We start from the raw sequence: 14,835 nt of genomic DNA on the forward strand, positions 1-14,835 counted from the left end.
TTGTTATTTATCCCCATTTTACAGATAAGAAAACAGGCACAGAGTGTTTAATTAACTGACCAAAGGTTACACACAAAGGTAGTGTGTCAAAGCATTTATTCAATAATAAACATATGTTGATTAACCATGATGCCCACCCTACAGTGAAAATGTGGAGACTCCTCCTTCTCGTCAGATTTATTCATATTCCAGACCCCTCCTTTTGTCATTTTTTGCAAGCCCTGGATCAGGCATTTATTCTGAAGACATCCGGCACACCCATGTCTGTATCTGTGGCTTTGTCCCTTACGAAAATATAGATCTAGGTCTTCTGATTATAAGAATGCACCAACGGAGGCTACTGTTTTTCACATTTAATTTCTAGCATATTGACACTCGTTAAGAGGGGATATGGAACAGGACGTGTACTAGTTAGACATACTTGCAAATGTGTGAGGCCTGAGGACTTGCTCAGTTTTACTGTGCCCAACCGGTGGCCTCTGTGGTCAGGCTAAATAGCTCAATATTTTTGTTCCTCTGGGTGTTCTCGAGTGTGACGCAAGAACAACATACATTGGCGTCATCATGAGGTCACTGCAGGACAAGTGGGAAAGCGGAGGGGAAGGGCGCTCCCTCGAGGGGAGGGCCCTTCTCTTGCCTTGCCCGCGAAGCCGCACTTTCTCATCAACCAGAACCTCCTCCAGCTGCGGCCACGGAAAACTCCGCTTTCAATCCGGGGTTTTGAAGTTTAGGCTCTGATCCCTAAGAGAATCTCTGCAAGCCCTGCCTCCAGTTTTAAGTTTCATCCTATAAAGAACCCGGGAGGCGGGTTAGTGACGCAATGCAGATTGATTGGCGTTCAGTCCATCACCGTCCTGGATTAGCCCTGAGTTTTGCCAATCTAGAGGCAGGGGTGGGACGGTGCAGGCGCAGAGAATTGGGTTTGGCTGGACTAGATTTAAAGAGACAGAAGCTGTCCGGGTCCAAGAAGACAGCCCTAAGACCCTCTCCCCAAGTGCTTGGGACCTTTTGGGTCCCCATAGCTGGGGAGATGGTTTGCGGCGGCTTTGCCTGCTCCAAGAATGCGCTGTGCGCGCTCAACGTGGTGTACATGGTGAGGTTTTGGAGGTGGGGAAAGCTACGAGGAAAGGCGAGTGCGGAGAATCTCTAGGGGACTTCCGGTGGGGAGGGTGTACTGGGGGTTCCGGGAAGATTCCCGGGAACTTCCGGCAAAGAGGAATTCCTCGGGACTTCCGTGGGAAGAGGGGAGACTTCCGGTGATCAGAGGGTTAGTTTGGGGGTGGGGAGAATGAACTAGGACTGTAGGCACAAAGGCCCATCCCTTCTTCTTGTGAACTTCAGTTTCTCCCAAAAGAGAAGTGATGGATGAAGCTAAAGGTTCGGTTTTTATATTCAAAAATTACTATCCCTGCCACCTCCCCCCTGCCATCCCAGCCATTCTGACCTCGGATGGGAGGAGTGCCCAGGGATGCTCCAGGTCCCCTTAACACCTCCTCTCCCTCATGTACACACAACTCAATTCTTTTTTTTTGTTGTTCCGGGTGCCCTGTATGTTCTTTGGCTGTGCTGCACACTAAAATTCTGAGATGTATCCTGCTTTTCTATTTCTTGTAGCTGGTAGGCTTGTTGCTCATTGGAGTTGCTGCGTGGGGTAAGGGCCTGGGTCTGGTGTCCAGCATCCATATCATCGGAGGAGTCATTGCTGTGGGAGTCTTCCTTCTTCTCATCGCTGTGGCTGGGCTGGTGGGTGCTGTCAACCACCACCAAGTACTGCTATTCTTTGTATCCTGAACTGAAGGATGGGGACATCAAGGCTGTCGGGAGGGCTGAGTGAGCTGGTTAGAAATTAGACCAGCAATCTTGGGAACGTCTCCTTGTCCTGCTCTATGAAACAAGAGCTGTTTTTATTGTTTTTAAGTGACATAGTTGTTTAAGTTCTATGACTAGATGAGATCAGATGGTTGTTATTGGTGGAACATAAAGGAATCTAGACCGTTTTTCCCCATAACTCTTCCTCTCAGTATATGATCATCCTTGGTTTAGTCTTCATGTTCCAGTTTGGAATCTCTTGGTCATGTCTGGCTATTAACCGAAGCAAACAGGTAAGAGGATGCCCTTTGAAGTACTTTTTTTCCTCTTCATAACCTCTAACTCCTTCCTATGTCTGGTCCCAAAGATCATTCTTAGGTCTACTATGTCCAGATTTTTGAGCTATTTGCTTTTCCTGGGATGTGTGGCTCATTTTCCAAGAGGATGATCTAGGACAACCTGACATGGATACTTATCATTGTGTGTGTATAATTGTGATTTCTTTTTTTTTTTTCTGAGAGATGTTGGCTTCCTTTGCTGGACTAGGCAAAATGAAACAATTGAAATGAGAACAGATTTCAGGGGAATTCTTAAGGTTGGCAGCATTAAATAATTTCCTTCTGCCTATATATCCTCCAGACAGATGTTATCAATGCTTCTTGGTGGGTCATGAGCAACAAGACCCGGCATGAACTGGAAAGAAGTTTTGATTGTTGTGGCTTATTCAACCTCACAACCCTGTATCAACAAGATTATGCTTTCTGCACTGCAGTAAGTTGGCAGAGAAGGGGGAAGTAGGAAAATGCCCAAATTGGCAGATTTGAATTTGAATATGGTTGCCTCTCTCTAGTAGCTCTCTTGTATTGGAACTGTGTGCTGGTGGGAGGAGGGGGGATGGATACAGAGGCTAGAGAATTAGCTAAGTAAGATTTCAGTCTGTAGGATACTGATCTAGTAAACTTTTAGGGCCATTCACCATAGGTATTGGGATAGGGCAGCTTAGCAACTCTGTATCCTTCAAGTATACACATACATGTTTTACCCTAGATCTGCAAGAGTCAGAGCCCCACATGCCAGATGTGTGGAGAAAAGTTTCTTAAGCATTCAGATGAAGCCCTGAAAATCCTGGGAGGTGTTGGACTCTTTTTCAGCTTTACAGAGGTAACATTCTCCAGTTCCCTCATATATGCCATTTCCCTATAACTATAAGTCATGGCCCCAGAGATTCAGAATTGGCACTTATCTCTTTCCCTTTGCTTCTACAGATCCTTGGTGTCTGGCTAGCAATGAGATTTCGGAATCAGAAGGATCCTCGAGCCAACCCCAGTGCCTTTCTATGAGACTTTAGATCCTTCTGACTGCTCTTCTGTTCTACCTAAGCTTTCTCGTCCTCCCTTAGGGAAATTCAAGGGTCACCTTTTTTATTTGAGAAAAAGGCCCTTTGCCATTCCTTGAAGATGAATAGCCAGGCTTTCTGCCTTAAGATGTTTTAGTGGGAGCAAGCTTATAAGGAATAAAGAAAAACTTCCTCACTCGCTCTGAGTGGATATGGGAAGCTCCTGGGAATGCATGAGATGGGATGGGGGGCTGGAGTTATTCCTGGCTGTCTCCCCTTTTCTCCCTTCCCATGCTAGACCACCGCAACACATTGTGGCCTGGCTCCAAAAGGAAATCAGGGACAGAGCCAGGGAGAAAACCATGAAGAACTTTCTTTTAATAAGCAGGACCCAGTTTGGAGAAGTTATAAAAATAAAAGCCATTTATATTCCATATTCAAGGAGCAACTTAAATGTCTTATCTTCTCTTGCCAGTTGAGAGGCTCTACTGCCTATGCAGACCTTGTGACCTAAGGAGAATCTTTATAATTCTGCAGGGAATTCCATCTTACAGATGATTTTTCCAAATCCCCAAGTGGCAAAGCCAATCAGAGGAAGAAACATTAAAAAAAAGACCATATTTCTTTGTTTTGTTTTGTTTTGTTTTTCCGTATAAAAAAAGGATCCCTATATCAAGGTAGGGAAGGGGAGAATAAGGGACATGCATACCCCTTGCTATAAGGAAGTAGGGGGGCAGGAGAAAGATAAGCCTCAAAAGAAGAGGAGAGGGGAATGTCATTAAGGCAGCAAGATATTCTCTGTAAAAAGTTGGAGGCAGCATCTCCACAGCCTCAGTGATTAAAAGGCACAGAGTGCCTGCTTTCTCAGTGGGGGCTCTCCATTCAAGTGTTCAAAGGGGGGCAAATGACAGCTTCTCTTCTCTTGGTTCTGTTGCACCCACTCTGTTGCTCACTCTGGGTTACCTTCTGCCTTTTGTAGATAAGAATGCTGCAGGGCTCGGAAGGCAGAGATTCGCTTGTGTGGGTTAAAAGTCAGCATCTCCTGAGAAAGGAGACAAAGGTCAGAAAATCATGAAGATAAACATGACTTTTGCTCACTCCCAATAATACCAAGGAATGGCTATGTTCTACATCCCTCTTTGTAGATGGCCATTTGTAGCAGCAATAAAGACTAGCCCATCCACTGAGTCTCAGGAACCATGATGGTTTGGGTCCCTTTTCTACTGCTCCATTTTTACCCCAATCACACCCTGTGCCCATTCCCAAACCAAGTACCAGCAGCAGCTGTGCTCCAGACTCCTCCATCTCAGGTACCACCGACTGCACTGGACGGGGCCCTCTGGGGGAAAAGGCTCCCCGGGGTAGAGAGACATCTCGGGGCCAGTCATCCTCTGGGGGCAGCCCAATCAAGCTATGGAGAACAGGAGAACTCTGGTCGGGGGGTGGGGGGTGGTGCGGGTTGTTCTTCTCCAGCCCCCATCTCCAGGGGCAGAGCCAGTTGCCATCCAGAGCTCAGCAGAAAGAAAAAGACTCAGGGAAATTTCTTCCCCCTTGCCAGTCACTTACTCAAAGATTTTGCCTAACTGGTCAGCTTCAGAATTTCCGCAGAAGAGAGGCCTAAAGTGAAAAGACACAGAAGAGAGGCCTAAGGTATTTTCAAAGATATGGTAGTAGAATGATTATTGATTAGTGGCTAAAAAACAAAGGGTATAGCTACTAAAGAGATAAGTTCCTAACTCCAGGACATTTCAGAGCTTCTGGTTATGGACAAGGTGGTCAGTAATACTCAAGTGAAAGAATGGGCAGGGTAGGGATGTGGTTTATGAATAAGAGATTTGGGATATTCAGTATAGTTCAGGATACTTGAGTCCCATACTTTCGACGAAACATCTCAGCGAAGATACAGCCAACACTCCACAAGTCCACAGGTGTTGCATACGTAGACTGCAGAAGAACTTCTGGAGCACGGTACCAGAGTGTAACAACCTAAAAGGATTAAGAGCGGAAAAGAGCCCTACGGGTTCCCATAAAGCACAAACTGCTTAACTGAAGTCACAAAGCACATACGTTCTCAACTGTTACGTGCAATTGCTCTCCTACCCCCAACCAGAACCCATTTTGACTATCAGCTTTCTACTGACCACAGGTGTAAGTGCCATCTGGTAGCTGTAGATTCTGGCCAGGCCAAAGTCAGCCAGCTTGACTGTCCCACCACTTGTCACCAGAATGTTCTCTGGCTTTAGGTCCCGGTGAACAATGCAGTTGGCATGAAGGAAATCTAGGCCTCTTAGAAACTGGCGCATCAGATCCTGGTTTGGAAGGAGGGGGTATAGAACTGGAGACTAGGCACCATACCTGAAATCACAACAGCTTCTACTACAAAGGTCCCAATGTACCACCTCTCAGCGTCTGCCCACCCCACTCACCTTGATGGTCTCCACTGGCAAGCCTGGTGGGGGTGCCTTATCCAGATACGTCCTTAGGTCTTGGTCCACATGCTCAAACACCAGGGTCACTTTGGTTTCCCGGTCAGTTCGGGCTGTGGCACAGACATCCATCAGCCTAGCCAAAACAAATGGTCATTCTCTGATCAATCCCCTTTGGCCTCAATAAGGCCTCCCCTATTTCCTCTTTGTCCCCACTTCTCTCCTGACCACCGTTCCCCACCTATAGGTTATCTTTTCCCTTTTACTACCCACCCCCGACCCTCCATCTTCTCACCGGACAACATTGGGATGCTCAAAAGCCTCCAGCCGCCTCAGTAAAGCAACCTCACGAACTGTGCTGATGGGAAGGCCCCCTCCAGCACCTCCATTGGGAACTCTCACGCTCTTGAGGGCGACAAAGTGGCCACTGTGGGGATCACGGGCCTTGTACACCGTTCCATAGGCACCAACACCAATCTCAGCCACTGGCTCATATCGAGGGGTAGCCATTCTCAGATCAAAGGAGACCCTACAATCACAGAGACTCCTATCACCGAAATTCCTTTCCAGAGTCCTGATAGTATGAGCCTGCAGCAACAAAGTTACTCCCGCAAAAGACATTATAAAGACAACAACAGCATCCCGTCCCTTCCCCAATCTCCCATGAGGCCGGCCCGTCAGGTAACACAAAGACTCGTAACCCCAACCCCTTCAGTCACGTGAGGCCCTAGAATAAAAAATGCCTTTTCCTTTGGGACCGTCGCGCCTCGCACAAGGGAGATCCCACACGACACACCCCCTGCATCGAAGACCCTACACCTTCGTGACCTAAAATTACATCTCCGTACGACCACAAAGGACCAGATTACACCCTATCCCACTTCCCGCCCTCGAGCGACCCTTCCATAACTAGCTCGCGTAGGAAGCCATGGTGGACGAGAATGGTCTCCGTTCCTGGGAAGGGGCTGCACTTACTTCACCCCGTGCCGGGAGCTGCGGGGGCGGCCCGTTATCGGGGCCCCGGAGACGGTTCCTGCGGCGCCATACACTTGAACTCTGTCGGGGGCAGCTGGACCCTATGGGCCAGACCATAGACACAGGCCGCAGGCTAGAGCGGCCCCCTTACCCCCCACCCTCACCATGTGACCAGCTGCCAAAGAGGCGCGCGGAAACCCGCGGGCGGGGGTAGGGGCGGGGCGAACGCCGGACGTTCGGGGAACGTGACCAACTACTCATGCGCAGAGGGGAAGGGGCGGAGGGGCGATGGCAGCCACGTGATCTGTTGCTATCACACGTGACCGCTTGACATTGCTCTGAGGAGCAGAGGTGTGGTTACGCGGCAGAGCACGTGACTAGCTGCCATTACCGAATGGGGGGTGGAGAAAATGAGGCAGGGTGGAGTCCAAGGAGGTGCCATGGCAACCTGGGCCACCCAGTTCTCAACTGTCCATTGCAGGCAGAGCCTGAGCGCTTCTCCGCTCTTACTACATGTCTCTTTCTCTATATGGGGGCGGGGAGGGTGTCAGGGGACGAGAGGTGGTGCTGTTGCCTTTCTGTTCCATTGCCATTGGAGAACATACACTCATTTGTGTCTTTGTTTCATTCACTCATTCATTCAATTATTTTCTGAGTGCTTGCTTCCTATGTGAATATGGGGTTGTTTGTGAGGTTTTTTGGTATCTCTGTCACTAGCCCTTTGAAGTAGAGATAGGACTATCTGTAAAGATGTAGCGAACAGTGGGATCATATAAAATAGGGAGTAGACAATGACCATCTGAGGGCAAAATTACGATTAAAGGACTGACGGAAGGCAGATTAATACAGTATTCCAACATGAGTGGCAAGGTAATGTCCTCCTCTCTTCCCAACTTCCACCCCTCCCTAAAAGATTAAAGCAGAGACCACCAGATGCCTCTGGCAGAGAAGTTCTCAATGAGTGGGAGACAGGAATACTTGACTTTTAAGGTTCTTTTCAGCACGAAGATGTTGTATGTGTACGATATATACATCATATATAAACAGATGGATATATATATAGGAGTGAGCATGTGCAAGAAAGTTACCACCACCCAGACCACCATGTTGTATGAGAATGACTTGTGGCTTTCTGCAAATCTTGTGACTCATTATTTGGGGTCATTGTGTTTGTTTGTTTGTTTGTTTGTTTCCCCAGTGCAAGCTTTCTTAGTCCTTACCTCTGCCCAGAACGAAAAACTTTCCCAAATGGCCTCTGCTCACAGACACCCAGGTAGAAGACAGACGGTTTCTCTGGTGTTCCTGGCTCCAACTTCTTTATTTCCCAACTTTTTGAGGGGATGGAAGGAAGGGAAGGAAGGGATCGGTATGTCATTTGTGAGAAATCATCTAAAATCTGAAACCTTTTATTACTCTATTTATTAGTTCTTCCATCCTAACTTCTATTCTCCTTAACCATGTAGCTAAGGATGTAAGTGTTCCGGCTTGTGTTAACTATAAATCATGGTCTAGGGCAAAATGGAAGACATGTCAGTAGAGATTCCCCCTCTTTGCATTATGATAGTTACAGCTGTGAGCTCTTGCAGGTGAGGGCAGCTGGGACTAGTAAGAAAAACCTCAAGGTCTAAACTGGATAACTGGGCTTTTGAGGTGAATGTTTCATTGACTACCTTGCTAAGAGTGGTTGGTCTATAAACCTTCTGGAAAGCTAAGTGTCTCTGAGTGTATCAAACTTCCTTTCTACACCAGCAGAGTCCACTTCAGCCTCATCTTCCACAGAAGCCCACCACAGCTCACTGTCTTTAGAAGTCATCCTCTGTGTTGGCTTGGGTTCCAGCCCCTTTTTCTGATTCACTCATTCATCCATCCAAAACATTTGAGTACTTCATAAAAGCATTATTGCCCTTCATCACTTCGATTGAAGAGCCTTAGTTTGGCAGTCTGTCCCTGGTTCCATACCCTCCTTTCTCCTGTTAATTACTCTTTTACTAATTAACTTGTTTCCCAGTGTGTTTGACCCAATGGGTTCCCCTGGAATCCCTTTTCCCTCAGCGTTAGAAAGGGGAGAAGAGGGAGGTTGTAAGTAAAGCAGAAGTAATCTGATGGGGTAAAACTGGTTCTCAGGGTAAAGGCCCCCATAAAAGCAAAGAGCTAAGTGTGTGTGTGTGTGTTGTTCACTTTAGTGTAATGTGGTGAGGGCAAGAGAATACCAGGGAAGACTCATGCCTTTAGCACTCCTGTTTCCCTTGCTCACTTACCTTCCTCACACATTACAATCGCATACTTCCTTTCCCATTCAATCCGATTTCATTCTTTACACACGCATCTCTTCCACAGTCCCACACACCATGCACACTTCAGTCTTTTGTGTAAAAGTGTTTATTGCTTGAGTCCATCTCTTGTTCACTTACCTCTCTCATACCTCGGACCCCTGCATACCTCTTTCTTTGCACACTCCCATTTTGCACAAGCCTCTCCCTCTCTGATGCACCTGCGTCTTTGACCACTCACCTTCCATTCTCACTCGCTCACTCCCCTACCCCAGTTCACACCTATTCTTCTACCAGTGTGCACACTCCCCTTTCTTGGCCACTCCCCTCCCTCTATTCTCCTCAGGGCTCGCACACTCGCCCCCGCCTCTGGGGACACCTGCTAGTGCGGGGCAGGGCGGGGATGCGCAGCCGCGGCCACTTCTCCTCCTTTCCCCCTCCCCGCCCCGCCCCTCCCTTCATCCCTCACCGGCTCCCCGGCTCCCGCCCCGCCCGCCCGCCCGCCGCTCCGGGGGGGGGGTCTCCGCCGCCGCCGCCGCCGCTGCCGCCGGAAGGAGCCGCCATTTGCCACCGCCGAGCGCACGGGCCGAGCCGAGCGGGAGCCGGGAGCCGGAGCGGGACTGGGGCCAGGAGGACGGCGATGGGGGGCGGCCCCTCCGCAAGACGATTGGGGCGCGTAACCCCGGGAGCCCGGCCCGCTCCGGACCCAGACCCGCGGGGCGCGGCACCCTGAGTCCCCCTCCCCGCCCACTGCCCCGGCCATGGCTGCCCGCCCCGCTACCCCTGGGCCGCCAGCCCTCCCGGCCCCACAAGCCCCGGAGCCCCGGCGGTGGCAGCATTGAACGGTGCTCGCAGGCCCGGAAGACCCCGGCCGGGCTCGGCTTTCCAGCGCGCGCCCCCTTCCCGGCTTTGCCCTCTCCCTTTCCCCCGCCGCCCAAGAACCCCTTGCACGCCGCCCTCCGCCCCCCCGGCGCCCGGACGATGCTCAAGTCTCGGCTCCGCATGTTCCTGAACGAGCTGAAGCTGCTGGTGCTGACGGGCGGGGGGCGGCCCCGGGCCGAGCCGCAGCCCCGGGGGGGCGGGGGAGGCGGCTGCGGCTGGGCGCCCTTCTCCGGCTGCTCGACCCGGGACGGCGACGGCGACGAAGAGGAGTACTACGGGTCGGAACCGCGGGCCCGGGGCCTGGCGGGCGACAAGGAGCCGCGGGCCGGACCCCCACCGCCGCCCGCACCGCCGCCACCGCCCCCGGGCGCGCTGGACGCTTTGTCGCTCAGTAGTAGCCTGGACAGCGGGCTCCGAACTCCCCAGTGCCGAATCTGCTTCCAGGGCCCGGAGCAGGTCAGGCCCGGGCACCCCACTGGGCGGGGCGGGGTGGGGCGCGCACCTGGGGCGCCCCGAGAGACCACGAACAGGGGGCGGGGCCTGAAGAGGCTAGGCGGGACCCAGGACCCTAGTGGGAATGGGGTGAGATTGGGGAGCAGGCTGGAGACTCCCGGAGCGTATGTTTTGGGGGGAGGGGGGAGATCAGGGGGGTCTCCAGGAAGGGGCGGGGCTTTCTCCTCGGAGGGCTCAAAATCTCTCATTGATTAACGGGGTCAGTCTTTCTCTCCCACTTCTCTCACTCCAAGGTCTTTGTAGGCTGAGGATGTGGGCAACCTTAAAGGGCGGGGCCAAGCTGGGCGCCGTTGCCTCACTCAATATTTCTCTCCTTGGGGCACTTCACTTCCCATTCCGCAACTTTCCATCTCATTCCAAAGAGTACTCTTTGTTTAAATGTTATGGACAAAGTTGTCCCGGAATAGTGCTGGGGGTGTCTCTATGTCGTGAGAAATTATTCCTTGATTAAAGGGTAACACCGTTTAATCCTACTACCCCCAGGATTTCTCCCTATTTTCGATACTTGGAAGCTGAGGACGGTAACCCATCCCAGTCTGTACCACATCTGTGAAATTCTTTACAGTTATGGGGTGGGGGAGGAAGGCATGGCTGAGAAGCTCTGACCCTCCCGTCCCTCCAAATCCTAAAGAGTAGCCTTACATTTGGGAAGCCTTAAAGACCACTCTCTCCAAATTCTAGGAAAAGACTCGGTTCCCAGCCACCCCCACCCCAGTCTCTTTTTATCCCTCATCTATTTGGTTAGGAAAGTTTATCTAGAGCTGTAACTTTTGTTTTTGTCTGCTGCAGCCTTAGCCTCTTGTCCTGTTTTGGTTGAAAGGCTAAGCTTTTTGAAGGTGGGAGAATGAATGACATGGAGAGGTTTTCCTCTCTTGGAGCGAAGTGAGGTCGGGTGGTGAAAGCTGACAGGGACCGTCGTCACTCTTCCTCCAGGGGGAGCTCCTGAGCCCCTGCCGCTGCGACGGCTCCGTGCGCTGCACGCACCAGCCCTGCCTCATCCGCTGGATCAGTGAGAGGGGCTCCTGGAGTTGTGAGCTCTGCTACTTCAAGTACCAGGTCCTGGCGATCAGCACCAAGAATCCACTGCAGGTGAGGTGCAAAGAGAGGACTCTCAGACTAGGGGCAAGGGCCTTTCAGCAATCAGAATCAGGGCCCCTCCAGGGAGCCTATTTCATCCATTTACTTACTTCTCTCCACAATTACCACATCTCCTGTCTGGAAATCCTCCCTTCATTTATTTACAAAGATATTATTGGATGCCACTTACATTCCAGACACTGTCTAGGCTCTGGAAACAACGAAAAAGGAAAAGATAATCTCAGTGACAATGATAGCAAACATAGTGTTTTCTATGTGTCACGCTCTTGGCATATATTAACTCTTGTAATCTTCATAATATGCCTATTAGTTATATACCATTATTATCTCTGTTTTAAAGATTGCTGCACAAAGATTTAAAAACTTGCCCAAGGTTACTCAGACAGGAAGTGACAGTTAGGATTCGAAATTCAAACACCATGGTCTGGCTTCAGAGCACTTGCCTTTCTAAAATAAGACAGAAAAATGGTCTCAAACAGCATGAGAAGTGCCACATTCTAGGTGTGATCAGGGCACGAGGGGACAGTTGTTAATCCTGCCCGAAGGCTCCTAGAACATCTTCCTCTTCAGAGCCACCCATCGCCTGGCCCTCCATCTTTTTCTGTGACTTTTTGGAGTCCTTTCTCTCACACAGTGGCAGGCCATCTCCCTGACGGTCATTGAGAAGGTCCAGATTGCAGCCATAGTTCTGGGCTCTCTCTTCCTCGTCGCTAGCATCTCCTGGCTCATCTGGTCCTCACTCAGCCCTTCAGCCAAGTGGCAACGGCAGGATCTTCTCTTTCAGATCTGCTACGGCATGTACGGCTTCATGGATGTCGTCTGCATAGGTGAGGGCACCTCTCTCCCCCTTACCTGATCAGCAGCTTCCTCCAACCCACACACTTAACTTTTTCCTGCCCATTTCCTCAGCTTCATGGCTACTTTTTCTACTATTGAGAGCCTTTAGGGCTATCTTGGTTCCCTTTCCTTCCCAGTTTCTCCAGGCCCTTTGCAACCCTATCTCTATACTCTGGAGAAATGCTTGCTTAAGCACCTCTGGCCTAGGTCTGGGCAGCAGTTGACCCTAGATTTCTTATCCCTCTTGCTCAGGCCTCATCATCCACGAAGGCTCCTCTGTCTACCGCATCTTCAAGCGCTGGCAGGCAGTAAACCAGCAGTGGAAGGTCCTAAATTATGACAAGACAAAGGACATAGGAGGAGATGCAGGGGGAGGGACGGCAGGGAAGCCAGGCCCCAGGACCTCACGGACGGGCCCCCCCTCTGGGGCCACGAGCCGCACCCCTGCTGCCCAGCGCATGCGGACGCTCTTGCCTCAGCGCTGTGGTTACACAATCCTGCATCTCCTTGGACAGCTGCGGCCACCAGATGCGCGTTCCAGTTCCCATTCTGGCCGAGAGGTTGTCATGAGAGTCACCACAGTCTGAACTGGACTCTAGGAGTGGGGATCTTGAGTCATTACATCAGCCAGAGATGAGCTATCATGGCTGCTGGAGGTACCGCTTGACCAGATGCTTGGGGCACACTGCCCCCACCGCTGAGAATCTCTGTGGGCAGCCTCAAGGTGGAAACGTTGTCTGGCCTCTACTGCCCACTGGGTAGTGACACCTGGATGACATTCCAGCCCCACACTGACGGGTCCTTACACTCATTCTGGGGCAGCCAGTGGGCAGCTTTTCTTCCTTAGAGAACCGTCCTTACCTCAGCTCCTAGGGCCTCCAGCCCCCCCTCCCCCCAACTCCACCACGGTGACTTGGTGAAGGGGGACCAATGCCAGAAGAAAGGGGCTGTAGACCCCTCCCCATTCCTCATATCATGGCCACAGGGCAGCTGGCAATAAGACTAGTATACATTGACCACCCGTTCCCTGCATGAGGGCGGGGGCTCTTTCCCCTGCTCTACCCCCCATTGCATGGGGGGAGGGCATAAAGAATCATTTATATGCACGTGGAGACTCCTTTCTCATCTGGGGCTTTTCTAGAGGGTTGGGAGGTATGGGGAGGTTTCTCTGCAGAGGTTGCAAATCCAAAATACAGCAGTGGGTTCTGAGTTGAAGGTATAACTCCCACTTGCTGGTGAATAATTCACACTGGCTGCTAGATGGCAGTGCTCAGAAGTCTCTAAAGGGTGGACCTGCCACCTACAAGTTGTGTGATTTAGAAAAAAATCTCTCTGCTGTGGTTTTCCTGTCTACCTCATAGGGTTGGAATGAGGATAAACAAGGGACAGGTTGAATGCCATTGCAAAGAAGATCAGTGATGGTATGAAAAGATTTCTACACTAGATTATGGTCCATTTATTTCAAGTAGTAGCTGGTTAACAAATTCTAAAAGTGTTTTTCATTTGGAGCTTCACAGAGCCTTGGAAATTTGTGTTGTCATAATAGATATGAAAATATGAGGGAAAATAGACATTGCTAATGTGAAGGATGGTGGTTATTTGCAAGAATGAAAGCTCCTCTAGCCCCCTAAACACAGGGGGGTAGGGGAAGGCTGGAGCTATCCTTCTTGCTCTGGGGATTGTGTGGGTTCTATTAGCCCTTCCCAGATAATGTGCTCACCCAAAGAAGTGATGTAAAGTGAATTTGGACTCATTTGGAGTGAGATAGACAGAATCTTTCCATGACATGAGTCTCCAACTCCAGTTTAAGCTCCTCTTAATGGCAGTTCAAGATCATAGGTCTATCTGATCCTGGTGTGCCACAGCTAGCGGTGTTAACTGGAAGGTGTTGTGTTTGGAGGCAGCAGTATAGAGGGCAGTTGTCTATAAGGAAAAGGTTTGAGAAGCACTGGTTAAAGTGTGGGTCAGACTGAAGCCTGGTCCCTTTCACCTGAGGCCTTGGGGCTGTGTATTATATGAATGATGATGTCTTTTAAGTGAACTATTCATTAGCAATTAAATTAATTACTTCATACATTGCTTAAAGTAAGATCCAGAGGCCTTTCCTATTATTGATCCTTCTCTCAGGGAAGGTTCTGCTCTACCTCTTCCCTGGAGATGTTTTGGGGAAAATGCTTCTCTACTAAAGGATATATGTATGTTTGCCTGGGTAATGGTCTTCCCCTACCCCTCTCCAAAAGGGGTCTTGGCTGTTGTCCATGGTGCTAGCACCCAGCTGGACTCGGGTTTGAGTTACCTGAAAGTGTGGAAATATATTACTTCCAACCTCTGAGGGGATCAAAGGGGAGAGGGCACTGAGGCTGAGTCCCTCATTTTCCCAGAGGGAAATTGTTTCCCTGGAGAAATAACCCTCCACATTCCCTACCTGGGAAGACAGAAGAGCCAGACTTTACCGATTTGCTATTCACAGAAGCAAATCAGAGTGACTACCATCTGTCGTGGCAGATAGGATTCAGGTAAGTATGTCACAGTTGGGGTTTCCTATGCCAAGCCTGGGCTGTCCCCCATTATGGCCCCACATAGAAGCTGAGACAATCCTAAGAACATAGGCACACTCACAAACACACTGTCTTCATTCCCACCCTGGGTCCTAAAACCAGGCCAAGCGAGAGTACATTCCTCTCCCTTT

At 50.4% G+C, this 14,835-nt stretch overlaps 3 protein-coding genes across 5 annotated transcripts; 2 read left to right on the top strand and 1 right to left on the bottom strand.

Annotated features, from left to right (window-relative positions):
* Positions 1–775: 775 nt before the first annotated feature.
* On the top strand, positions 776–3,765 carry TSPAN31 (tetraspanin 31). 2 transcript variants are annotated; one of them, XM_039865857.1, is made up of 6 exons: positions 776–1,093; positions 1,615–1,782; positions 2,022–2,102; positions 2,449–2,580; positions 2,857–2,970; positions 3,075–3,765. In XM_039865857.1, exons 1-6 carry the CDS (start codon positions 821–823, stop codon positions 3,147–3,149), a joined length of 843 nt encoding a protein of 280 aa, XP_039721791.1. In that variant the 5' UTR covers positions 776–820; the 3' UTR covers positions 3,150–3,765. The 2 variants fall into 2 exon arrangements, with proteins under 2 accessions (XP_039721791.1, XP_039721792.1); XM_039865858.1 differs by lacking the exon at positions 776–1,093 and adding an exon at positions 1,192–1,377.
* CDK4 (cyclin dependent kinase 4) lies at positions 3,554–6,752 on the bottom strand. Of its 2 annotated transcripts, XM_039865850.1 has the most exons (8): positions 6,547–6,750; positions 5,867–6,100; positions 5,572–5,707; positions 5,287–5,454; positions 5,022–5,131; positions 4,712–4,762; positions 4,421–4,556; positions 3,554–4,187 (listed from the first exon to the last, which is right to left on the bottom strand). In XM_039865850.1, the coding sequence occupies exons 2-8, from the start codon at positions 6,079–6,081 to the stop codon at positions 4,095–4,097; spliced, it is 909 nt and encodes a 302-aa protein (XP_039721784.1). In that variant the 5' UTR covers positions 6,082–6,100; positions 6,547–6,750; the 3' UTR covers positions 3,554–4,094. The 2 variants fall into 2 exon arrangements, with proteins under 2 accessions (XP_039721784.1, XP_039721785.1); XM_039865851.1 differs by lacking the exon at positions 5,287–5,454 and having other exon boundaries at positions 6,547–6,752.
* Positions 6,753–9,336: 2,584 nt separating this feature from the next.
* MARCHF9 (membrane associated ring-CH-type finger 9) lies at positions 9,337–14,235 on the top strand. Its single transcript, XM_039865837.1, has 4 exons — positions 9,337–10,154; positions 11,145–11,300; positions 11,944–12,136; positions 12,399–14,235. Exons 1-4 carry the CDS (start codon positions 9,798–9,800, stop codon positions 12,731–12,733), a joined length of 1,041 nt encoding a protein of 346 aa, XP_039721771.1. The 5' UTR covers positions 9,337–9,797; the 3' UTR covers positions 12,734–14,235.
* The last annotated feature ends 600 nt before the right edge of the window (positions 14,236–14,835 follow it).

This window comes from Pteropus medius, unplaced genomic scaffold (assembly GCF_902729225.1).
Source record: "Pteropus medius unplaced genomic scaffold, Ma_sr-lr_union100, whole genome shotgun sequence".
NCBI classification, from domain to species: domain Eukaryota; kingdom Metazoa; phylum Chordata; class Mammalia; order Chiroptera; family Pteropodidae; genus Pteropus; species Pteropus medius.

Excerpts from the sequence above, each read along its gene's own strand:
- MARCHF9 (XM_039865837.1), top strand. The coding sequence starts at position 9,798 with ATGCTCAAGTCTCGGCTCCGCATGTTCCTGAACGAGCTGAAGCTGCTG. Across the intron at positions 11,301-11,943 it reads GCACCAAGAATCCACTGCAG|TGGCAGGCCATCTCCCTGAC; the intron begins GTGAGGTGCAAA and ends TCTCTCACACAG. Across the intron at positions 12,137-12,398 it reads CATGGATGTCGTCTGCATAG|GCCTCATCATCCACGAAGGC; the intron begins GTGAGGGCACCT and ends CCTCTTGCTCAG.
- TSPAN31 (XM_039865857.1), top strand. The coding sequence starts at position 821 with ATGCAGATTGATTGGCGTTCAGTCCATCACCGTCCTGGATTAGCCCTG. Across the intron at positions 2,581-2,856 it reads ATTATGCTTTCTGCACTGCA|ATCTGCAAGAGTCAGAGCCC; the intron begins GTAAGTTGGCAG and ends GTTTTACCCTAG. Across the intron at positions 2,971-3,074 it reads TCTTTTTCAGCTTTACAGAG|ATCCTTGGTGTCTGGCTAGC; the intron begins GTAACATTCTCC and ends TTGCTTCTACAG.
- CDK4 (XM_039865850.1), bottom strand. The coding sequence starts at position 6,081 with ATGGCTACCCCTCGATATGAGCCAGTGGCTGAGATTGGTGTTGGTGCC. Across the intron at positions 5,455-5,571 it reads TGCCAGTGGAGACCATCAAG|GATCTGATGCGCCAGTTTCT; the intron begins GTGAGTGGGGTG and ends CTTCCAAACCAG. Across the intron at positions 4,188-4,420 it reads CTGGAGCACAGCTGCTGCTG|GAGATGCTGACTTTTAACCC; the intron begins GTACTTGGTTTG and ends CTCCTTTCTCAG.